Source organism: Dasypus novemcinctus, chromosome 11, assembly GCF_030445035.2.
Source record: "Dasypus novemcinctus isolate mDasNov1 chromosome 11, mDasNov1.1.hap2, whole genome shotgun sequence".
NCBI lineage: Eukaryota > Metazoa > Chordata > Mammalia > Cingulata > Dasypodidae > Dasypus > Dasypus novemcinctus.
Window position 1 is genome coordinate 87158652 of NC_080683.1, and position 25332 is coordinate 87183983.

At 41.6% G+C, this 25332-nt stretch overlaps 1 protein-coding gene across 1 annotated transcript in view; it reads left to right on the top strand.

Moving 5' to 3' along the window:
* The window catches only part of SLC16A10 (solute carrier family 16 member 10), a 132573-nt gene that overhangs the window by 92072 nt on the left and 15169 nt on the right, over positions 1 to 25332 (top strand). The window contains exons 3-4 of the mRNA XM_004461216.3: positions 129 to 585; positions 19786 to 19929. Coding sequence (XP_004461273.1) covers positions 129 to 585; positions 19786 to 19929 — 601 coding nt within the window. The remainder of the gene's footprint in view (positions 1 to 128; positions 586 to 19785; positions 19930 to 25332) is intronic.

The window sequence follows — 25332 nt, forward strand, 5'->3', positions numbered from 1 at the left end:
TTTTTGTTTAATATTTTATTGTAGAAAATATATTAACTTAAACCCACTTTTAATATAAGGTTTTATTCTACCAATCATGGTGATAAAAATAATGAAAGCTGCTTTCCATCTTTTTCATCTTTGTATAGGTCTCTTGAGCCTCTGTACCTCACCTATGGAATCATTTTTGCCTGTGGCTGCTCCTTTGCATACCAGCCTTCACTGGTCATTCTGGGACACTATTTCAAGAAGCGCCTTGGACTGGTGAATGGCATCGTCACTGCCGGCAGCAGCGTCTTTACAATTTTGCTGCCTTTCCTTCTAAGGGTTCTGATTGACAGCATGGGCCTCTTTGACACACTGAGGGTCCTCTGCATCTTCATGTTTGTTCTCTTTCTGGCTGGCTTTACTTACCGACCTCTCACTTCCAGTGAGAAAGAGAGTGGAACCAAAGGAGGAAAGCGATTCTCCCTCTTTTCCAGGGGAAAGTTCAGTTCTCCAAAAAGAGTTTTCAATTTTGCCATCTTCAAGGTAACGGCTTATACAGTGTGGGCAATTGGAATACCACTTGCACTTTTTGGATATTTTGTGCCTTATGTTCATTTGGTGAGTATGCTTCTTTGGCTTCTCTAGTAATTAATATTCTTTTATATGGGAAAACAGTTTGGTAGAACAAGGTAGATCAGGTTGAAGTTGGCCTCACACATTATTCTGGTTGTAATTCAGAGACACTTGAAAGTAAAGGTCTCTTAAGTTAAGGTCAGCATATGCAAGAGATCATTGATCAGAGGATCTGTTTTATGGTGTGCTTTGGTATTTAAAAAAAACCCCAAATCCAAACAAATGAAAAAAGTACTTAAATAAACAAACACAGGAAGGCTAAAAGTGTAGAACAAATGACATCAACACAAAAAACTTTATAGGTCATTTTCTCTTCAAATGTCTTACTAATCTTAATGAAGGACAAAGATGATGCAATAATTTTGCTAACATCAATGAATTATTTTTCAACAGAAGGGTACAGAAATTAGGTAACGAGCTAAAAAGTTATGGCCTTTCTTTACACAAAGAAGCTTTATGCTGTTTTTGGGACACTTAAGGGAAAACGGGAATTCTATTCAGAGGAGTATTTGAAAAATGTTAAAATGAGTTCCAAATTGAAGTTGGGAGAAGAGAGCTAAGTTTCATAGGAAGTTAGGATTTCACATGATAAAGCAGTTTATATTGTTTGTTTCTATTTCAAAGGCAAATTTCAGCCTCTTAAATCTATAACAAGAATGGGCAATGGTTAGAGTCTATGCCCCTGGTAAAACTTTCTCAAAAATGCTTATTATGTTCCTTCCATTTTTTTACTGCTGTGGCAGAAAATGTATTTTCCGTTAAACATGGTTGATAAATGATAATCAGGAATAATATTGACATTACTTCCCCGTGTGTGTGTGAACTTGGATCTTTTCTAGCTAACAGTCTATTTTTGGATGTTTGTTTTTTCTTTAGTTAAGAGTTTTGGTGAAAGTTGGTGTCATCAGTTCAAAGAATTACTGGGTTCAAGAGGTAGCAACTAAACTATATCATCAACCCTTCAGGGATTACTGTGCTTACTTAGTTCAGGAAGGAATTAGACCACAGAAACAAGAGATGGCAGGCATGTCCTGGATCTAGGAATAACTCTGATTTCTCAATTCTCCTTATTTTCTTCTAATCAGAACAGTTGAGGAAGCAACTGGGATGACCAGTGGGGAGAAAGGGAAAAGGAGTAGGTTTTAGTTCTCTTAGCCACTTGGCATTTTCTGAAAAATGAAGTACTATGTAAAATCAACTAGTGTGGGACCACTCTCACAAATGTAGTATGTGGCCATATCTTGGTCTAACCATATATTTCATACTTTTAGGAAGATATATCTGAACCATCTGAAGCCATTTTTTTGTTGTCATATAGATCCATTGTGGAAAGATCAACTTTACCATCCTATTTCTTCCATAGTTTATATGGTCAAGAAAACATTTATTCTGCCCTTTTTCAAAAATGAATAGAAAAAAAAAATTTTTTTTGATCCTCTTTGGGGAGAGCAGGTATAGCTCAATGGTTGTGCACCTGCTTCCCATATACAAGGTCCTGGGTTCAATCCCCAGTACCTCCTAAAAATAAATAAATAATGAATAATTAAATAAATTAATCCTCTTTGGTACTCTAAAGTGAACACAACCAGAAAAATCAGTATATCACCTTTGATAATGCCAGACATTTACTGAAGGACAAATGGTAGCTGACTGTCTAGTTATTTCTAGTTACATATTTACAATTTGTAAATCAATTTCACGTTTATACTTTGACCATCCTAACAAACCTATGCAGTAGGCAAAATAAATAATATCAGCCTCTTACAGACTGGAGAACAGATCTATCATTAACAGAGATGTTAAGTGATTTCCCAGGAATCGCATGTCAGTAAACAGCAGAGAAGTTGGTTCTCTTCCATTGCGCATACCTGGTAGGAAATCTAGTCCAGCCATACTTAGTAGCCTCTTCCCTGAGTATACCATCAAACATCCAAACATGTACATCTTATTGGGGGGGGAAGGGGGGAATTAGTTATCTTAAGGGAATTTAATAAATATGTTATTGGTCTTTTTCTTAAGGTAAATCAAATTTCTTAGTGGGTGATGAATTAGACTATTTTATAAATACTACTGCAATTAGAAGGGTATAAATCAGATATTACGCAGAACAATAGGTCTTTATTAACTCTGGTAACAAACCATACCTTTTTTCTCTTCTCCCTCCTTCCAGGTATGTTTGCTTACAACATGTGTTGACATTTTTCATTTGGGATTTTCTTTCTGTCACACTTTTGTGGGACTGAAAGCCATGTCTGAGGGGATAAACAAGACAGTTAAATGCCATGCAGACTTGTTTAAATCTTGTCTTTTGTAGGTATACTGAGTTTGTCACTTTGTTGTAATTTAAAGATTGGATTATAGATACTGAACAATCTTTAAATTACAACAAAGTGACAAACTCAGTATACCTACAAAAGACAAGATTTAAACAAGTCTGCATGGCATTTAACTGTCTTGTAAAGCATAAGAAACTTTTCTAAAAGAGCATTAAATCTAATAACTAATAAAAACTGTTATAGTCTAAAGAGCACTTTTACATACACTATCTTATTTAATCTTCATAACAATCTGATATCTGTAATGTGTCATCCTCATTTCATGGATGAGAAGACTAAGGCACTGAGAGATTAACTTGCCTAAAGTCACAGAATTAGTGACATAATGATAATTGTTAATGCAGTTCTTTTGTGCAAGAAGCAATATTTTTAGACCAGTGGCTACAGGTGAAGTGAGATAGATCTGGGTTTAAATCCTGATTTTGTCCCTTACTAGTTGCATAACCTTAGGCAACGACTCTTGGTAATCAGTTTCCTCTTCTGCAAAAAAGGAATAAACCCAATTTTGCAGAGTTGTTTTGAGGAATAGAGAAAATAATACGTAAAACATTTAGATCAGGTTTGTCATAAAAGTGAGTTATTATAATTTAAGACAATGCGATTTCTGTTTGAGTAGTTCTAAGGGAGGAGCTGTAGATGAGTCTAAGGAAGATCATTTCCATTTGGGAAGGTGATTAGGAAAAGTTCATAACACTGGAGCTAGGAATTAAGCATAAGGTTTTTCATTTTTTGTTTGTTTGTTTATTAGAGAAGTTGTAGGATTAGAGAACAGTCATGTATAAAATAAGAATTCCTATATACCACCCCACCACCAACACCTTGCAATGGTGTGAAACATTTGTTAAAATTGCTGGTAGTACATTTTTATAATTGTACTATTAACTAAAAGTTCATGGTTTACTTTAGGGTCAGTGTGTAGTGTAGTTCCATGGATTTTGTGAGGTTCTGTTTTAAAAATGGGTCTTTATCAACAAGGGAATTAATTTATCAGTCTAAGTTTTGAGATTCAGAAACACAGTGACGCGCTCTCCTGGTTATGTTAAAATTCTAAGATCTTTTCCTGTTTATTAGGTCTTACACAAGGATTTCAGAGAGGATATGTGTGCTTGGTGGTAATCTTACTCTTAAAGCAAGGTTAGAGATTTTTATCTTTTTAGTAGTTGACTTTTAAAAATGAATCATACTTAGCAGCTGTCAAATGATTTCTCTTTTAGGCCTACTTACTCACTTATACTTCTCCATTGTAAGAGTGAGGCCTAACTTTTTAAAGGACCATTCCCTGTAACAACCACTTCACTTTTTATAAATTGGCCCTTTTGCCTGAGGGTTAAGTTGTTCTGTTTTCTTGGTCAAGGGTTTATGACTCTTCCTTATCCGGTGTTTCTTCACTTAGCCTCCAGGGGCACAACACTGTCTTAATTTTCCTCTTCCCTCCTGGTCACTCCTGTTTCTTTGCTGGTTCCTTCTTTTTTTTCCTCGATGTCTAAATGTCAGAATGTCCTAGAGCTTGCTCCTTCATCTTTTTCTTTACTCATTCCACTGGTGCTCTCATTCAGGCTTTTGGATTCAAATATAATTTATCTGCCAGCAGCTGCAAATTTTTATTGCTAGCCCACACCTCTTTCCAGAACTCTCCACCAGGCTTGTATATCCAGCTGCTTACTCAGTATCTACAGATGGATGACTGCAAAATGTTTCAGACTTAATATGTCCAACCCTGTAGTTCTGATCTTACTTCCTCAAACTTGCTCTGCCCCTGTATAAAATTTATCAGACAGGGAAGCGGACTTGGCCCAGTGGTTAGTGCATCTGTCTACCACATGGGAGGTCCACGGTTCAAACCCAGGGCCTCCTTGACCTGTGTGGAGCTGGCCCACACGCAGTGCTGATGCATGCAAGGAGTGATGTGCCACGCAGGGGTGTCCCCCGCGTAGGGGAGCCTCACGCGCAAGGAGTGCGCCCCGTAAGGAGAGCCGCCCAGCGCGAAAGAAAGTGCAGCCTGCCCAAGAATGGCACCCCACACACGGAGAGCTAACACAGCAAGATGACGCAACAAAAAGAAACACAGATTCCAGGTGCCACTGATAAGGATAGAAGGGGTCACAGAAGAACACACAGCGAATGACACAGAGAGCAGACAACTGGCTTGGGGGGAAATAAATAAAAAGTAAATCTTAAAAAAAAAAAATTATCAGACAATTTCTACCAGCTCCTAACACCAACTGCAAATATTGCAATGACCCAGTCAGTTCAATTCTGACTCTTAACTACCCGGAGTTAGACCAGACTTCACAGGTTAAGGGCAGTCCTCTACAAGATTGCCTTTCAGGTATTGGTTCAAGAGCCCTGACCACTGTACTTCTGACCAACTGGCTATAAATTCAGGGGTTCCGACCACTCTGTTGAGTTAGAAAATTCACTAGAGTGACTCACTGAACCCATTGAAAGCATGCATTTACAACAATAGCTTTATTATACTTAAAGGATACAAATAAGAGACACATAGGGCAAGGTCTGGGAGGGTCTCGAACACAAGCCCCCATGAGCTCCCCGCTTGGAGTTAGAATGCCTCACCTTCCCAGAATGGCAGCGATGTATTTTCTCATTCATGGAAGCTCATCAGGGTTTGAGTGTCCTGAGTTTATGTGGGATCTCATTTGGCAGGCACGACTGATAGAACCAATGTCCACATGACTGTCCTCAATCTTCAGCCCCCCTCCTCTCCCTTACCAGAGCTTGGAGAGGTGGGGCTGCTCTGAGGAAGCTCAAAGCTCCAACCCCCTAGTCACCTAGTTGGTCCTTCTCGCCAGCCTAATAACTAACTTAGGCTACAGGTGGCTGACCCCACTCTGCAACTATCAGGTGTGGTGCTGGGCCCACCGCAAAGAACAAGAGACACTCCTACATAGGAAATCCCGAAGATTCAGATTGCTTCCCAGGAACTGAGGACAAAATCTAGCCAAGTTAGTTTTCATTATGTTATACCCTTCTGTCCTCACCTCAGGAGGTGGCAGGTCCACCCTTCTAAGCCTTGGAGTCGTCCCTGGCTCCTCTTTTCTTGCACTCTCCACTCCTGATCCAGTTAGGAAATCCTAGTGGTTCTCCCTTCAAAATATAACCAGGATCTGACCACTTCTCACTACCAACACCATCGACCAGGCACCATCATCCTAGCCTGGATCACCGCAATAGCTCTTGGTGCCGTGAAATCCTCCATCCTGATTACGAGGAGGAGGATTTAGTTTCAAAGATTTTCACATCTCTCCATGCTTACCTTGAAAACCAGCTATTAAGCTCATGTTCTTTAGTCTAGAATACACCATATTTGGATCAAGTTTTAGTTTTTAAGCTTTAGCCCACATAGGTCTCTGACAGGAACAAGATGACTGACTTGTGTCTTGAAATCTATAATTTACTTGTTTAACAGCCTCTTTTCAAAAACCTCTGTGATAAGGTCTATGTGTTGATGTGGTGGCAGATAATAGTTGACTGTTCTCAAGAGAACCCTGACCTGGTAGAAAAGGTCCCATCTACCTGATACTGTGACTAAGCACACTATCATGAGCCTGCTGATAGGGCGATTAAGTGGACTCTAAGTCCGAAGTTGGAATTGGGAACAAAGAAGTTGCATTTTTAAGCTGGGAATTAAATTGTGAGGCAAACAAGCCAATAATAGGGGACACGTAATACCATAAGAGAGATTTCATAGCTTTGAGTAATGTCATATGTGGCCATGGGTCCGTACTGGAAGGTAGCTCTTAGACCTCACTGGTCGACACCTCCATTCATGCTGAATCCTGCTCCAAGCCAAGAAGGGGCTCAGGAGCAGCGGAGGTGCTTTCACGGTTCTGGCTTCTGCAGAGGGACATTTAGGTAACATTTATCAAGCATCTGTCATGCATTGAGTGTTTTCACAAAATCTCACATAACCATCACAAAAGATGAATGTGGTTAATGTAATAAATAGCTACATGTTTATAACTAAGCAAACAACTCTGCAAAGCTATGGCTTGTTCACGGACAGTCATTGAGTTATGGTCAGAGTCAGGATTTGGGCACAGTCTCAGGCTCTTAAGTCCCTTGCTCTTTTATATGAAGGAGTCCACTGTTTCATTATCAGGTCACCCCTCAGAGAGGGGTTGCTGCCTATTGTCAGCCACATTAGCCTACCAAAGTTTCCTTTTCCTTGTAAGTTTCTCCTCTGTTCTTTCAAAACTAGGAACAGAGGCCAGGTTGAACTATCCCAGACTCAGTGTGTGCTGCACAACCATGGAGAGGACTTGGGAGGAAACAGGCTTTTGTTCTGATGTAATGGGAATGAGAGGAGATCATGTAATCTTACTTCAAGCCCTCATTTCTCCTTCTAGTACATATCAGAAAATCGAGGCAGTGCAAAGTTGCTTTTCATAAGCCATACATAGCTTTATGTTCAGTATTGTTTTCAGCAACAAATACTAAGCACAGCAGAAAAACAAAAATGGGCAAATTTATAGCAAGATCTATGTTTTACTAACAAACATAGTATTATGGGGAAAATGAAATAAAGTAAATTGCTTGAATTTCAGAGTTGCATATAAACTCTCGGAGGCTACCCATAGATCAGTCAGCCTTCTGGGAGGGCCCTAAAGATTTAGTGTTGGTAAACTATTGCTTCCCTCTTGCTTGTTAATGTGTACAATTCACCAGGTGTTTTGTTTTGTTCTTAAGTATCTCAGGTGTTATTTGATAAAATACAGTATACTTTTGAATTATATCTCAAAATTCAACTATTATATAGATACTTGTTAACCTTGGATTAGTACCAAATTAATGTTTGTCCAAGTCTGAGGAACTTAATTTAGCTATTAAGGTAAGCCCCTTGTATGATTTTTATGGCTACTAGAAAATAAATTGTCACTATATAGGATAAATACAAATAGAATTCTTAATGTGAAGACTCTTCCCTTCATGAAACTTTATTGAATGCAACCTTTTGCGCCACATCAACCAAGAGCATATTTCTGTGGGTTTGACCTTATCTCCAAGTTCTGGGGCACCTTTTTGGAGACGCCTTTGTAGACACTAATCCCTATAAGGCAAGTCAGGCCTTCTTATTCATGCCGTAGGAAAGAAAGTTCACGGGCTGCGCAACCCTGGTGCGTTTGCTCCCTCTTCCCCTCTGCTTTCCCCCTTTCTGTCCTGATTGTCTCTATCTAGCCCAGTCCTCAAAGCCATGCAAGGGCTTGCTTAACCACAAATGTCTTTTAAACAAGGGTGACACTTACTGATTGCCCATCTAGTTTTCAAGAAGCTCCTACAAGCATTCTCTCTCCCTGGAGCTCAGGACTACCCTGAGCTTCATCAGTGTTTCCATTTAACAGAAGCAGAACCAAATGTGAGATGATGGGACAAAATTTGTTCAGGGTTATAGAACAGGTGCCTGGTGCAGCTGGGTTTTCTTAAGAGTGTGGCTTTTAATAAAATAAAAGTTAAATGCTTGCAAAATAAAGTATAACAATAATTGAGCTGAAAAGGATTATACAGAACATTTAATTGTACTTTTTTTTAATAGGTAAGGAACTAAGGTACAGAAAGGTTATGCTGCTTGCCTAAAGTCACACAGTTATAAAAGTGGCAGAGTCAAATGTAACACCTAAGAATATCCATGGACAGTATTAAGCACGTGGCAGATTCAAAATTAAGCTTCTTTCCTGCTGCCCGCGGGAAGCCTGTAACATAAGATTTCTCTACTGTCTAGCTTTAAGGCCAGCCAACAGTTGATGAATTCTACCTAACTTACTTTGTCTCATGTATTATTCTAAAGTCTGCATGTTGGACATTAAAAAGCTTGCGTACTTTGCTCTGGGCCCCAAGCATTGTTTTTTCTTCGTTTACTTTGTTATCTGCTTGCCTCTTCTAATAATGCACTACCATTACTCAGTCCTGGTGTGGCTATTAGTGGTTGATTGGACATCTTCTCTCCGTCTGTTTATCCTCACTTTTTTCACATTTTTCAATGGTACCTATGCTTTTCTTGCTTTTCTAACCTTGCATTTATTTCCCTTCAGATCTCAACATCTGCTGCAATTTGACTACTCAGGTTAGTGAAAATTTGCCCATTTATCTGTCCTGTACGTTAGGCTGTATTCACCAGCATTCTCCTACTTGAGATGAATAATGATCTCTACCTCTCTGACAGCTTGTGATTTATTAATGGTGAAGTTAAATATTTACTGAATACTCATCAAAACAGGTTAGTATTTTTTAAGAGTATTTTTCTTTTTTAAAATGTAATATACTAGTATAGGAACTTGGTAGGGAGGACATAATTCATAAGAAATCTAGAAAATTGATTATTTACAAATGAAATAAAACAGAACCGCTACTTTTAGTAAAGCAGAGTAAGTTTCTCATGTGTTCTAAAAATTATATTTGGTTAGCCAAAAATTTATATAATTTATAAATCAACAGTAGTTTTTGAAAAATGATGTATGATTTATTCAGGCATGAAATTATCCCTAGATTGTAGACCCTGAACTTCTAAAAGATTTAAAATTTGTCTGGAAGGAAGAAATCCACAAACATAAAGATATATATATATATATATATATAATTTTAACGTACATTTTAATTTTATCGAAAAGCAGGAAATGTATATTTCTGGTATGCTCTGATCCTGTATAATGTATTCAATGTAAGTATGGGAAAGGCTGGTGAAAACTGTGGATTTATCTGCAAAATACGTTGGGGAGTTTTGTATGGGAAGCACCTCACAATGCAGGAAATGATGAAGAAGAAACAGGTAACGTAGCAGGACAAAAAAGGCTCGCCTCTCTTTGTCCGCATCACCCAGGATGGACCTGGCACTCGATAAATCATTTTTGACCAATTTCAGGTTGAGTTTACAGGCTGGCTGAGTGGCTGAATTATAAGGTCTACTTATTCCCCTCGCCATGACCACTCTTCTTTCAAATAGCAGATTATATTCTCTAGTTCTTTCTGTAGTCTTCAATATATAACCCCTGAAAGTGAAAACGATTTATCTCAATCTTACAGGCAAAGGAGTTAGGAGGTTGAGAGACTTTCTCCGGTTACATACAGTGGGTGGTTAAGGCTTGAATAATAGAAATCAGTAATTTTATGTTTACCTAGACTAGTTTCTGTGGAGTAACTTGAAGCCATGGAAAGGGGTGGCAAAGACACAAGGTCAGTCTTGCTGAGGTGAAATAACTCAACCTTTGCCTTATATCTGCTTTTTTTTTTTTTTTAAAGATTAATTAATTTATTTCTCTCCCCTTCCGCCCCCCAACCCCAGTTGTCTGTTCTCTGTGTCTATTTGCTGCATCTTTGTCCGCTTCTGCTGTTGTCAGTGGCACGGGAATCTGTGTTTTCTTTTTGCTGCCTCATCTTGTGTCAGCTCTGTGTGTGTGTGGTGCCATTCCTGGGCAGGCTGCACTTTCTTTCCCGCTGGGCGGCTTTCCTTACGGGGCACACTCTTTGCACGTGTGTCTCCCCTACGCAGGGGACACCCCCTCATGGCAGGGCACTCCTTGCACGCATCAGCACTGCGCATGGGCCAGCTCCACACGGGTCAAGGAGGCCCGAGGTTTGAACCGCGGACCTCCCATGTGGTAGACAGACACCCTAACCACTGGGCCAAGTCCGCCGCCTGCACCTGCTCTTGGCTGCTTCCAAAAGATTGGGGATAATCACAGCTCAGCAAGTCCGCTAACAGATGCCCACGCCCCTCTGGACCCACCCAGGCATCTGCTAATTTAAAATGCTGCCGTATCTTAGATACAGAAAGCCAAAACATTTGTTAGATGGAAAAGGGGGGGAGGTTAACTTTAAATTAAAATGCTGCCATATCTTGATTGTTGAATTTAGGAAACTTGTGATGATGCTCTCAAGTTTAGAAAATAGGAGTCCTCAAGAAAAATCAGTTGCCTTTCTCTGCTTCTTACCTCTGCTGTCTGATTTTTTTTTATAAGCATCTCATTCCTCAGGAGCTGCCTCAGCGACTTCTCATAATCCCTCTGTTCCTTTCCAGCTTTTCCCCATTTGCTGTTCTGAGGAAAGGTTTTGGCTCCCCGCTGATGCCTTGACTAGGAAATGCTCCTCTGCCGGGTGTCTCCTCCTGGCTCCAGCTTTTCAGCCCTCAGTGCTGCTCTCAGTCCTGAAGTCAGAATTGTCCAGTCCCAGTGCTCCTCCATTTCTAAGCTCTGTAGCTCGGTCATCCTCACAGCAATGCTGTGATGTATTTAGAAAAGCGGGACAGAGCCAGTGCCTCCTTTTCTCCCCAGAAATAGAATTCCCAGATGATAAAACCTACCTAAACTCATTATTTTAAAATTTTATATTAAAAAAAATCAATAATGTCCCAACTCTAATAAAGAAGTAAAAGAAGTAGTTTTTAAATAAAATATGTATTCTAAAAGGTAATGCTTAGGCACAATGGTACCAGAAATATAATAATAACCCCCGCAAATTTCCAAACCATCTCCAAGGGTGGGCCCTCCTGCCCCAGTTGTAAACAAACGTAGTATTTGTTTGAGCTTAGAAAACTGCTGCCCAACCAAGATCTTAGAGTGAGTAAGGAGGAGCGCTCCTATAGTTGATTCCAATGACATTTCTTTTCCCATCACACCTAAGCTTTATGACTTCCAGTCCAGGGATGTTTTCTCTCCACGCTACCATCTTAATCCCACTGTCTTAATCCAACTGCTCAGGCTCCCACTTTCTTACCATCTTCCTACAGGAGCATGGGCCTTTTCTTCTTGAACATTAAAAAAAAAAAAAAATCATAAGACCAAAAGTGAACATGTTTAAAATAACATTAATCACATTCCCTGCCCCCCAGAACTCTGAAATAAGAGCAAAAAAAAAGGAAAAATTGGAGTTGACAGTCCCAGAAGTATATGGAAGAGACAAAATGGAAGAGAAACTGATCTAGATTTAATTCTAATAATTTGTAATCTTTGTTCAAATAAAAAAATCTGACTTTATGAATGATTCTGGGGTGAAAGTAGTTAAATAGCTAGCTCTTAGGAAAATAGGAAAGGCTCAGGGAGTACTGTGTGCATGAGGAAAGGCTGGAGAGGAGAAGAGGGTAGGAGGCTTTGGCAAAGCATCTCCCTAGCCTGAAGGATCTAGTGAGGAAAGATTTAGAAGGTAGCATTTTCATGGGAAAGCAGTCTTTCTTCATTTGAGAATTAAAGACATAATTAAGTTGAATAAAAACTAATGGCCTGATTTGTTTCATTAAAAAATCGGATAAACTTCAAACTAAATAAATTTCAATAAACCAACAATCTGCACATCTTTCATTGTTCAGAAGGAAGTAGAACCGATTTTGATAGTTTACAAAAGACCTAGCTTGTTGATATTATTGCCAGGATTGTTCAGTAAGAAAGTTATCAAGTTATCCCAAATCCTAATGATTTCACTAATACTTTCTGAAACTATCCCTTCCTATTTTACGAGAAAATCTATCTCAGACTTTTCTAAATTTTAAATTTATTTGGACTAGCCTTTTTTTGGGGTGCATTTGTTCATATCAGACCACTTTTTTAAAATTCATGCAATTCAGCTACTGAGACTCCATAGCCTGCACCTATCTATTTATTTCCTTGCACATTTAGCCCATAGGTGACTTTATCAACAGATCAATCCAGGAGTAAGTTTAAGAGAGTTTCTCCCCACCTCCCCTCCTTTTTTTAACAAATGCAAAACGTGGAAATACCTGATCTCTCCTGAGCATTAATCACAAACAGTCCACATCTGCAGAGCCTTTGGGACCACTTTTATCCTCAAAGTGCACTTTTGAAGTCCTAGAGTTAGTGGGACGTGCAGGCTGGCTGGGGCTGCGGTGGGGTCCTCTGGAGCCATGGTCACCACCAGGCGGAGGCAGCCAAACCCTGTCTCTGACAGCCGTCGTCCGCAGTTCATTGTTCTTCCAAACTAGCGAGGAGCCAAGGTTCTAAGAAGGTAGTGAATTTGGTATGCCATACTTTCTTTTCAGAAAGAAGTACTCAGGATCAAATTTGTATTTCGATGGAATAAATAAAAATTTAAATAAATCAAAATATTATAAACACCTCTCATTGTTCGGGAAGAAAGAGAATCATTTTTGATAATTTGCAGATTACTTGGCACATAGAAATTATTGTCAAGGTCACTAAATAAATTCAAGTTACTTAAAAATCCCAGTGATTTATTTTTGACTTTAAGGTGAAGTCCACCTTAAACTTCTAAAATTAAGGTTTATTTGAATTGGCATCTAAATCCATTTAGTTTTGGTTGATAATTGTTCTTGAACATCTTATTAAATCTTCATCTAGTGTAAATAATGCTTTGTCTAGGATGGACTGTTTGCTTTTTTTTTTGTCTTTTTTAAATGTTAATTTTTTTAAAAACAGAAGGGGAAAAATAACAAAGGCTTTATATAACTTTTTGAGTTAGAAATGTTTTCAAAATTAGACCAATAAAGAGGGGGAAAAAAATTAGACCAAGGTTTTTTGCAACCATCCCCGATCTTTCTTCCTTTTGAGTCTTCTTTTTCTATCCCTTGGTGGCTGTCAAATAATCAAATAATTTCTCAGTACCAGTTTTTTCATGTTTTAACTGTGCGGGGGTGATTATTGACACCGTGACAACCCATCTTAATGAAATAGAAGATTGGCTGCTTAAAAAAGCAAACACGCCGCCTGGATCCAGGAGGTCAAAGGTCTGCCTTCCCCTGAGCTAGCTGCTGAGAAGTACTGGGTACCTGCACCATGAGTTTAGTAACCACAGAAATCTCTTATTCGAAATTCACATTGGGCTGTCTAAAGCTGTTGGTTTGTACTATTGGCAGGCAAATAATTTTTAGATCAGATCTCAAGCAAAGTGTGTATTTTCCACTCAGGCACCTTTTGGGGCTTTTTTAATTCTCAAAGCACAGTTGATTACTTCTAGCAAGCTCAGCTGCATTTTGAAGTTGATCTGATCAATGAATATCTTTATTAATGACCATAAGATCCAAGTCCACTGTAATTTAGTGTAAAGGGCTTAACTTTTTGTACCCAAATCTATAGACTTAGTTTCCTTCCACCTTTAATCACCTCACTTGGCTTGCTGGTATACAACCTCATGCAAAACTTCCTAGGGGAACTCCTGCTTGTCTTAATTTATGTCCCCTTCTTTTCTTAGCAAAATTAGAGAGCGAAAACACCATTGTTTAAGAAAAGAAAAAACAAACCAAGTCCTCTCATTCCATTCAGATTTCTGCTCATTCTACTTTGAAGTCAAAGGATATTATATTGTAGAGTTTTGATTTGCAACAAATTCTGAGGTTATCCATTAACCTCTCTAGCAGGCTTTCTACTCCCTGTCGAACCTACATCTAATTTTTAAAGAGGCCAAGCTCTTTTCTTTGAGTTTATCTTTTATGAGATGCATTTAAGCAGAACTGGGCTCTCGTATGGATTAGCTCTTCAAATATAGGGATGAATGTAGTTTTAGAAATTACTCCAAGCTGCAAGCAAATGAGAAGGAACAAGCTGAAGCTCTATCTGGAGTGACTAGCAAGTGCTTAAAGTGCTCTGAACTTGTTATTCCTATTGGAAAGGTAGGAAGTTACAGAAATCAGTTTGAATTCTATAACCAGCAAAAATATTATGCGGCATTTATTGCCTTGGTTTTGGAGGTACCGCATAAACTTCAGGTTTTTTTTCCCAGAAACCATGTTGTCCCTTTTCACTTGGGTGAGTAGTGCCTTGAGAGGAAGGGCAGGGGATGAGGGAGTCAGAATTATCATCCAGGGAAGATGGGGACTGGGTGAGTAGAACCTTTTATCTCCTAGAGGGCACTGTACCTACATCCACAGCAGGTGATAAACATTGTTGCTTTTTCCCTCTCAGTTTGGCAAAGGCTCTTAGTTCTTTCAGTCCCATAGTCAGGCCTGCTTCTGCCCTGCCTTCCTGGTCTCCTCCATACTGCCTCTACCCATTCTTGGTACTTGTGTCAGTCGGCTGCCACTTCAAGTCCACTCTCAGAAATAAAGTTATCCTAAAGAGTCCCCTGTAGTTCCCCCTCTTCATTATTCTCCAAAGATACAGAGTTTAACACATATGCACCACAGTTTTAGCATATTCTTTATGTAATAAATTGCAGAAAACATTAAAGAAATTAAACGAAAAGAACCTTTCCCTTGTAAAAATGGGTGGGTAGGGGGAACACAGAACAGGTAATGACCCCATGGCAAAAATAGCTCCGTCTTAGAAAACAGCACAGTAGGTAATTATTGGGACCTTTTGAGGATGGCTTCCTTGCTTTGCAGGGGTGGGCCTCCACTGGCTTCAAGGGGCTCCCTTCTCTTCCTCTGTTGGGAAGCCATTCGACGAGGAGACCCCTGAGTTTCCAGTGCACTTAGGTCAGCTTTACTGGAGCTGGTTTTGTACCTACTATCCATTTAACTTCCTTCGTGGTTTACTCTCTGAGAGCTGGAGGACTCAGCTGGGATTCTTAGTGGAAAAACACCATCTGCAGTCTCCAAACATCTGCCTGTGCGGCTCCCCATAAAGAGAGGTGGAAAGGAGAGAAGCCAGGGCAGAGGCCAATCCAGCAAGATGCCCCCCTTCTTAGGCTGCTGCCCCTGCCTCAAAGCAGGCTCTGTCTCTGGGCCCCAGTGAGGTGAGATGCACCCGCCCACCGCGGGCTGGTCAGAATCCTGTCCGCTTCCTGCAGGAAGGCTGTACCTCCCTTCACTGAAGTGGGAATGGTTAGAAGGAGGGGATAACAGAGCTAGTCTCCCTCCTTCCCTCCCTTCTTCCTTCCTCCCTTCCTCCCTCCCTGGATATAGAATGAGTGGTTATTTTGGGATATAATTTTTTGGGTATCTTGGGATAACAAATAGGATTTCAACCCAATTCAAAAATTACTTTCGTGGCTGGTGTTGCTTGAATAATGGCAAAACATTTCCGGAGAAGGCAACGTTAAAACTGTTAGTCAGCCAGGATTTTGTTAATCCTCTAGAGGAGTGTGCCTTGGATTAAAAAAGTGTTTGAGAACACACATTCCTGCTGTAAAGGCACCTTTACACACAAATAAACGCTGCAAAATTATGCCATCCCCTGTTTAGGTCGTAGCCTCTAGTGTAAACGTTGTTTTGGTTTAAACAAGTTCAGTTAAATATGAAAGCATCTCCATCAGAAATGCCAATTTTCCAGTATTTAATGCTTTCAACTAAACGAAAGTGCATGCTAGGCTCCAGAGGATGACTGGGCAGGGGCTTGTGTAACAGCAGCGACCTGGGAGACCCAGCCTGCCAGGAACCCCCCCAGACCCCCAGGGCTTGCTGCCTCCGGGAGGAGAGACTCCAGGGCCCAGAGGTCCAGCCTCCCACCCACCCCCCTCACTGATCAAAGGAACTTTTTTAGTTTGCAGATAGTGACCAGGAGTGGAGGAAGGATGAAGTATGCCCCTTATAGCCAAAGAACTAAGTTTTCACTTAAGCATAATTTGAATTTATCAAATTTTAACCCTCTTTCCAAAAAAAACCCAATCGAATATAACACACATTTCATCTTTTTATTCGTTTTAAAAGAATAATAAAGTAGAACAGGTAGAAAAATTTTTAAAAAATAAGCAAGGACATAGCAATTTGGCAGACAGGCGTTTTTATATTTATCAAAGGAATGACTGGTAAATTCAGTCTTTTGTGAGTACAAAGAATGGCTTTTAAGCTATTAATAGATCCCATGAGTGCTTCCTAAAGTGGATGAACACATTAGATAGTCTGAATTCAAATTCTGAATTCAGCATGAATACATTAAGTAATTATATTCCCCCTGCCTCCGTTAGGTTTTTCATTTTCTCCAGAACTGAGCTGGAATCCATCTTTCTACTTTGTCTAATCTTACTTGAAGGGCAGAGATAGGGGCCTGGGGGAATAAGCCAGTTTGGGGTTACCTCCATCAAGAACTGTCTTGTCTTTGCAGCCACAAGTAGATTTCTTAGACCAATGCTGTTTAGTGGAAATATATGAAACACATCTGTAATTTAAAATTTTCTAGTAGCCATATTAAAATGAATTCGTGTTTGTTTTTTTTTTACTTTTAAAAAATATTTGCTTTAGCCTATTATAACCAAAATATCATTTCAACATGGGATCAGTATAAAAAATTATGAGACACTTTGTATTCTTTTTTATTTTCCACTGTCTTCTAAATCTGTTTTACACGTACAGCCCATCTCGACAGTTCAGGCGAACCCCGTCTCTGTTGCTCAGTAACTGTCACGTGGCCATGGCATTGGGCAGCCCTGTTCGCTTGGCAGGAGTAAGGGGGCGGCAGAAGGCGGGGCTGCGGCTGGCAGGAAGGCTTTATGTACCAAACCTGGAGCCTGAGCTTCTCCCTCAAGGCTGTGGGAGCTATGAAAGGCGCTTTTCCCTTTTTTTGTCGTGTGGGTTTTAGATTTTGTTATTGTGCTACAAAAGGAGATGCTTGTTCTGGTTATGAACTTAATCTGATGGCCTTGGGGAGTTGAGTTTAGAGAAGATATAGGAGAGGGAGCTGAGCAAGAAGCATGTTGTGGTGGTGTAGCTGAGAAGTGGTAACCCCCAAACCAACCCTGAAGGGATTGTGGAACCACAGGAAATGTGCCTGGGAGAGTTGTAGGAGGCAGACTCACAGGACTTGGGGTGGCACTGGATGTGAAGGAAGAGAGAGGGAATAATCTCGAGTAGTTGTTTACTGCCTGGGGCCGTTGGCCAATGAACAGTTCTTAACCAAACTAGGGGGAGAACAGGCTGTGAGGGGAGGTGAGTTGAGCGAGGACCTTTGATTTTGAGGTGTCTTTGGAAGAGGCAGGTATGTCTGGTTTGACATGGACGAGGTTGCTCAGAGAATATGGAAAGATAGAAAGGGTTGGTGGGAACACTTAGGATTTAAGGTGCCAAATGAAACTACAGGCACTAACGAAGAGATGTGAGGCTGGGGTAATTTAGGAAAATTTTATAGAAAAGGTGGGATTTAAGCAGGATCTTAAAGAATGGGTAGGATTTAGAAAGTCTGAGAAGGTAGAAGAGGCAGCTGGAACACAGAGCAGTGAGACCGCAACAGATGTGTGTAAGTGACATCCTGAATGGACCAGGCCAGCTGGATTAGGGCTGAGACCACAGCTGCTGATACGGTTTGCAGACATTTTATTTGGGTTGCATAGGGTGGGATCATACATGTTATAAATTTAAGTTAAATGCCAGCATTTCCTGTAAAATCCAAATTTCTGATTTATCTTTAGAATAAAAGGGGGCCGGGGAGATTTGGAAACTCTGGGAGTTCTGTATGGCAGTAATTAGCTGGGGCTGAGTAGTGACTGCTCCCTTTTTTGTGTGCTTTCTCTCTCCAGCAAGTCTCTTTACTCTTTTAGGTTATTTGCCTGGGCCCTGTAGACATTTGCGTTTTCTACCCTGAACCAGGAATCAGTAGGTACTGAAATAAACTGGTGACAGATTATGGCCACTTTGGATACCATGTTAGGGAGTGGCCAACTGTTAAATAAGGGATTGATGAGATTAAAGCCATATTTTTGGAGGATTGTTCTGAACATCTGTAAAAATATAGACGTTAGGGAGAACACTTGTTTTGAAAGGTATGAGAAAAATGAGATAGTGTTGGGATACCCAAATGGCCTTTAAAATGCAAAATAAAAATGGGAAATGTTATTTTGTGTATATGTTCCCACAATGAAAATTTAAAAAAAAAAAAAAAAAAAGGAAGAGCAAAATAGAAGTCCCTTAAGGAGATGTTAGCCAGAGATGCTATTACTGCCACAGGGAACTTGCTAGGAAATTTGCTTGCAGACTTCTAGAATTCGGTTCAATGTGTGGTGTAGAGGACAGTGAGTCTGATTGAAACAACTGTTAAAATACCTTGGTGATTTTAGAGAAAGCAGTGGGAGTATGGACATTCTTTTTCTCCTTGTAAGCCCAGAGAGGTGAACGCTGAGAAAATGGAAGTGCTAAATAAGGGGTGCGGGGTGGGGGAAACTACAGCCCAGGGTCTGTGCGAGCCAAGCTGGCCTTCGACAGTAGCTGCACAACACCTGCCTGGCCCCACTGTCTTTTCGAGCGTGGTCAGGAGCTTAATGGAAGTGCTGGCTGTTACGGCTCACAGGATGCTGGTCTGTGGTCACTCTTCTAAGTAGACTGTAAATTGAGGGAAAAGGTCTTTTTTTTTTTTTAAAAGAAAAATAGGCTAAAATTAATATCTGACCATTATTAACTGTGTGCCACACACTATTCTAAGCTCTTTACACAGATGTTCAATCCTCACAACAGCCCTCTGAAGCAGGCACTGTTGCTGTCTCCATTTTGCAGACAAACTGAGGCCCAAGAGGTTAAGAACTTGCCTAGGGTGTGAGGCTGTGAGGGAGAAAGCAGGGCCTGCCCCAAGCAGCCTCTTAACCATTAGGCTGTGTTGTATCTTCACTTTTAAAGATAACTGTATAATGCCAGACAAATAGGCCACTTCACAGATAGAGAATGTTATGGTTTTACGCTGGAAGTTCCAGTGTAGTCTTATCTATTTCAGGGGTGTCAGTTTGGTTCAGGTCCTCTTAGAAGAGATGACACTCGGAGTCAACCCTTATGACCCGCCTGTGGGGTGGGGTGGGGGTTGGATAACATGCTGCGTCCTTGGGTTACCTGGTTTGAAGTTGCGAGAACAAGGTTGTGTGGGTGTTCAGAGTCGGTTTTCTTCCTCTGGCTGTTGGTTCAGTGTTAGCTCATAAAGTGCATGCCGGTAACCCTTTATTACAAAGCAAAACAAAGCTCTCATTTCTTCTTATACAAGCTAATATTTAGTGTGCTTTCTTTTTCTTTGGCCTATAGATGAAATACGTGAATAAAAAATTTCAAAATGAAAAAAATAAAGAGGTGGTTTTGATGTGCATTGGCATCACTTCAGGAGTTGGACGCCTGCTCTTTGGCCGAATTGCAGATTATGTGCCTGGCGTGAAGAAGGTTTATCTACAGGTACTTTCTTATGACTTCTCCCCCAGCAAAATTACCCTTATAACCTAACAGTTCTTTAGATGTCCATATTTGTTTAAGCAACTCAATAAAAATGGGCAATATTTTGTAGAACGTAATTTCTGCTACAGGCAATATTTCAAGGGCAAAATCAGTTTTAAGTTTTAGGTTTTAAACATGCAAAACTGACAATCACACAACAGTTTTTTTTTTTTTACATTTTTTTTTTTGGTCCTTTTTTTAAAAAGATACATAGATCACAAAAAATATTACATCAAAAAATACAAGTGGGAAGCAGACTTGGCCCAATGGATAGGGTGTCCGCCTACCACATGGGAGGTCCACGATTCAAACCCCGGGCCTCCTTGACCCGTATGCAGCTGGCCCATGCGCAGTGCTGATGCGCGCAAGGAGTGCACTGCCATGCAGGGGTGTCCCCTGCGTAGGGGAACCCCGCACTCAAGGAGTGCGCCCCGTAAGGAGAGCCGACCAGTGCAAAAAAAAGTGCAGTCTGCCCAAGAATAGTGCTGCATACATGGAGCGCTGACACAGCAAGATGACACAACAAAAACACAGATTCCCGGTGCTGCTGATAAGGATAGAAGTGGTCACAGGAGAACACGCAGCAAATGGACACAGCAGACAACTCGGGGTGGGGGGGGGGGAGGAAGGGAGAGAAATTAAAAAAATATAAATATAAATATATATGTATATATGAGGTTCCCAATTTACCCCACACCCTAACCCACCCCACTCCTCCCACATCAACGACCTCTTTCATCATTGTGGCACATTCATTGCATTTAGTGAATACATTTTGAAGCACTGCTGTACCTCATGGATTATAGTTTACATTGTAGTTTACACTCTCCCCCAGTCCATTCAGTGGGTGATGGCAGGATATATAATGTCCAGCATCTGTCCCTGCAGTATCATTTAGGACAACTCCTAAAATGCCCCCACATCACATCTCTTCTTCCCTCTCCCTGCCCTCAGCAACTACTGTGGCCACTGTCTCCACAGTCTTTTTTGTTTTGTCATGGAATGCCCCCAACCAAAAAAGTTTTTTGTTCATTGCTTTTTCTAAGGAGAAAGTTTTATTTGGGGCTTAGTTCTCATAGTCCTGTGAGATCCTGTGTGTTGCAAATTTTGTGAAATTTGGGTGTGTGTGTGTGTCTTTTGAGCTTCTTTATTGCAAATTGCCTCCTGGTTGTTGCGGGGTATACACTGAACAAATGCTCATTATTTCCAAGATCATTATTGACACTCTTTCAGCAAATATTTAAGTGACTCCTTCATGCAAGGCACTATGCTAACTAAGTGCTGCAGTGTTAAATGAAGCTTGGCCTGTGCCCTGAGTTAAGAAGTAGCTAGTGGTCTCCTGGGAGACAGATAAAAGAGTGTTGCAGCAAGTAGGATACTGGGTATGCTCGATAGGTGCCATGGAAACATACGGGCACCTGCTTCCCATGCAGGGTCTGACATACGGGCACCTGCTTCCCATGCAGGGTCTGGGCAGGCGTCACGGCAGGCTGAGTGTTAAGAGGTGATTAGTAATAATTAAATAAGGAAGACAGAGAAGGGTGAGCCATGCAGAGGAACCACACAGGCAAAATCGTGGAGGTGTGACTGATTATGCGATGTCTGGGAGACTAAGTGATGTTTGAATGGAATAAAGGAGAATAGTAGATGGATTGGCTTGAGGAATAGGCAGGAGCCCTGTGGTGAAGTACCACTGGGAGCACCAAAGAGGATGAACTCTGTCCTGAAACCTAACTAGGAGCCACTCAAGGATTTTTAGCAAGAGAGTGACATGGCCTGAATTGTGTTTGGTAGAGGTCAATCTGGTAAGTGGGAAGGGTGGAATGGAGAGGAAGAAGGGCAAGAGCAGAGGCAGGCCATCGCACGAGGGCACATGTTTTATGATTCCATTGACCTAAAATACCCAGGGTAGACAAATACAGAAAGGCAGAAAGATTCACGTTTGCTAGGGACTGGGGGAAGGGAGGATTGGAGCGTGACTTATACTGGGGACAGGGTTTCCTTGTGGGGTGATGAAAATGTTCAAAAACGGTAGTGGTGATGGTTGTACAAGTTTGTGACCAGACTAAAACCCACTGAATTATCTACTTTAAGTATATAAATTTTTATGTTATATGAATTATATCTCAATAAAGCTGTTACTAAAAAAAGAGAGTAGAAGCAGAGGCATTAGTTGGAGACTGTTGAAGTTGTCGATACAGGAAGAACCAAGGTAGAGATATTAGGATTGAACTGTCAAATAGGTATCTAAGGGTGAGGGTTTAGCAGAGCCCTTTTAGCTGGGTCTCATTAATCGACTCAAAGCAATAACAGCCACTGTTTATGGAGCACTTCCATGAGCCAGGCGATGAGCCAAGTGCTCTGTGCACTATCTCATTTAATCCTCATCCGGAGCCTTTGAGGGAGGTACTGCCATTATTTCCATTTATGGAAGTGGACTGAGGAACAGAGAGGCCATGCCACTGAGTGTTTGTGCCTGTGTGTAGGTCCAGGTTGACAGCTGCAGGAAGGAGTGTGGTCACCCAACTGGAAGATGTGGACAGCTGGTGGAGTGCCACTTCTTAAAATGAACCAACTGTGTTGTGATCAACACTGCACTGTGGCTTTCCTTGCCCTGCATTGAACATTGAATCTGTTCTCAAGTGGCAAGGAGCCCTCTAGTGGGCATCTTTGGCATTACAGCCTTTCCATTTCCTTTCATTCACTCGAGAAATTCTATACCCCAAGCACCAGCCTGAATCCTGGTGAGATGGTACAAACAAGACAGACATGGGCCAAGTTCCTGGAGCCAATACTTGAGGCAGGAAAAAGCCGGCCTGTTTAGGAATTTAAGAAGGCAGGGGGAAATGGATGTGGCTCAACCAATTGGGCTCCCATCTACCATATAGGAGGTCCAGGATTCGATGCCCGGGGCCTCCCGATGAGGGCATGCTGGCCCACATGGAGTGCCAGCCCATGCGGGAGTGCTGCCCCGTGCATGAGTGCTGCCTGCTGCAGGAAAGCCACCCCGTGTGGGAGTGCCAGCCGACATGGAGAGCTGGCGCAGCAAGATGGCGCAACAAGAGACACAGAGGAGAGAAAATAAGGAGACATAGCAGAACAGGGAGTTGAGGTGACTCAAAAGAGGAACCGCCTCTATCCCACTCCAGAAGGTCCCAGGATCGGTTCCCTGAGCCGCCTAATGAGAATACAAGCGGACACAGAAGAACACAAAGTGAATGGACAGAGAGAGCAGACAATGGGGGAAGAGGGGGGGATAAATTAAAAAAAAAAAAAAAAAAAAGGCAGGGAAGGTAGCCTGGGAAGAGGCTGGAAAGCTAGGGAGGGACCAGAATATTCAGGGCCTTGAGAGCCAAGATGAAGTGCAGTGGGTCTTTGTTGAATGACATGATCTGACCTTACATTTTAAGGTCACTGTGGATGTTCTGTGTGTGGAGGAAGGATACAGGGTGGGAAGGAAGAGCAATTAGGAGACCTATGCTGGAGAGAGGATGGGGGAGGCCTAGAGTGGATTTGTCATGGTTTACTTCAGACATTAGCATTTTTTTCCCCAACAACTTTTGAAAGTCTTTCCCCCTCCAGATGGGGTAATCAGGTCATTTGCAAGTTTTTCAGGGCACCTTTTAATGAAGTACTTCAAATAATTTACAAAAATCTCTATGGGCTCTCCTTACCTGTCCCGTGCTTGGTCTGTGGTTTTCCGGCAGGGAGTCCAGATTGTAGGTCAGATACTTCATTGTGGTTGAGAGCTTAGCCACCACCTGGCTTCTTTTAGGCCTTACCTAAGTTTTGGCATCCAATGTGGACAGTGTTTGAGGTACCCAGTAGCCTGGGTCAAGTCCCATTTGAAGTGACTGCCTCTCAGAGGGTCCTGTGAACACAGCAGCACAGCCTTGCTGGGTGCCCTTTTCCTGGCTTCCCCGGCCCCACTTCCCAGACTCTCCAGTGGGGCTTGATTCTTGGCTCTTGCTTCTCTGCCATACCCAACTCCAACTCTGCCTCTCTGATCCTCCTTGGCTGTCCCTCTTCTGCATAGCCTTTACCCCCTCCCCTCTCCAGTGGTGTGTTTTCTCAGACACCCCTGCTCCTGGCTTTTGTCTTCACAGTCCAAGCTCATGGGGCCATGACAGCTGCCTTCCCTCCCTTTCTCCTTCAGTCCCATTCTGGAGGCGAGCAGCAGCTAGGCCTAGAACACTGGTCACATTGCCACACTCCACAGCCCTCTCACAAGCCTGGTACCTGGTCATGGTTGTTACAGATTTGGGAGGCTACTGAGCACAGAGCACAGGCTCGGGAGTAAGACATGGGTTCACTAGCTCAGCCACCGTCTTGTCTTCTGCCCAGCAAGGCCTGTGGCAAGAATCATGGTGGCAGCATATGTAAAGCGCCTGGCAGAGTGGATGACAAACCAATCCTTGTTTTCAGTGTGCTTTAATATCTTATTAAGGGAAGCGGATGTGTTTCAAGCAATTGAGTTTGGTTCCCAGTGCCTCCATGATGGGCAGGCACAGCGAGCTGATGCAACAAGGAAACAAAGAGGAAAGACAATGGGAGATAGAACAACAAAAAAGCAGGGAGCGGAGGTGGCTCAAGCAATTGAGCATCTCCCTCCCACATGGGAGGTCCCAGGCTCGGTTCCTGGTACCTCCTAAAGAGAAGACAAGCAGACATAGAGAGCACACAACAAATGGACACAAGGAGTTGACAGCAAGTGCAAAACAATGAGGAGGGGGAGAACAAATAAATAAAAATAAGTCTTAAAAAAAAATCCTATTAAGTACTGAAGACAAATCCTGATTTGTAACATGTCCCAAGAAAGGAACCTTGGTTGCCCTGGATTCAAGGTTTTTGCTTGTAGATCACTAAGAGCCCAGGAATTTATATTTCATGCTTTTGCTTAAGAGTTCTGAATTTTAAACTGCCATCCAGATCCTGCATGTGCCCATAGAAAAGATCTGGAAGGATGCAGATTAAGTAGTTCTTCTGGGGAGAAGATGGCATGGCTTGAGAGGGGCAGGAGGTGGAAAGAAGACTTTCATGTCTTACTATAAACATTTCTGTCTAAGCTTTGAATTGTTTAAAAACTGTTTTAAGAATTATTTAAAGAGTGGGGTGGGTGTAGCTCTGTGGTTGGGTGCCTGCTTCTCACGTATGAGGTCCCGGGTTCAATCCCCTGTACTGTTACTGGATTCTTCTAGGTTCTTGGCTATGTTACATAAAAGAATTTAAGAACATGCCAGTTTATTTAGGCCAGTAGTGTTAAGGAAATGAGAGAAGAGTATAGAAATGGGAAGAAATAGCAGATTACCGGTCCCCAGGTATACCTGCAGCCTGGTCCAGGCAGGGGGAGAGTTTTGGCCTGTT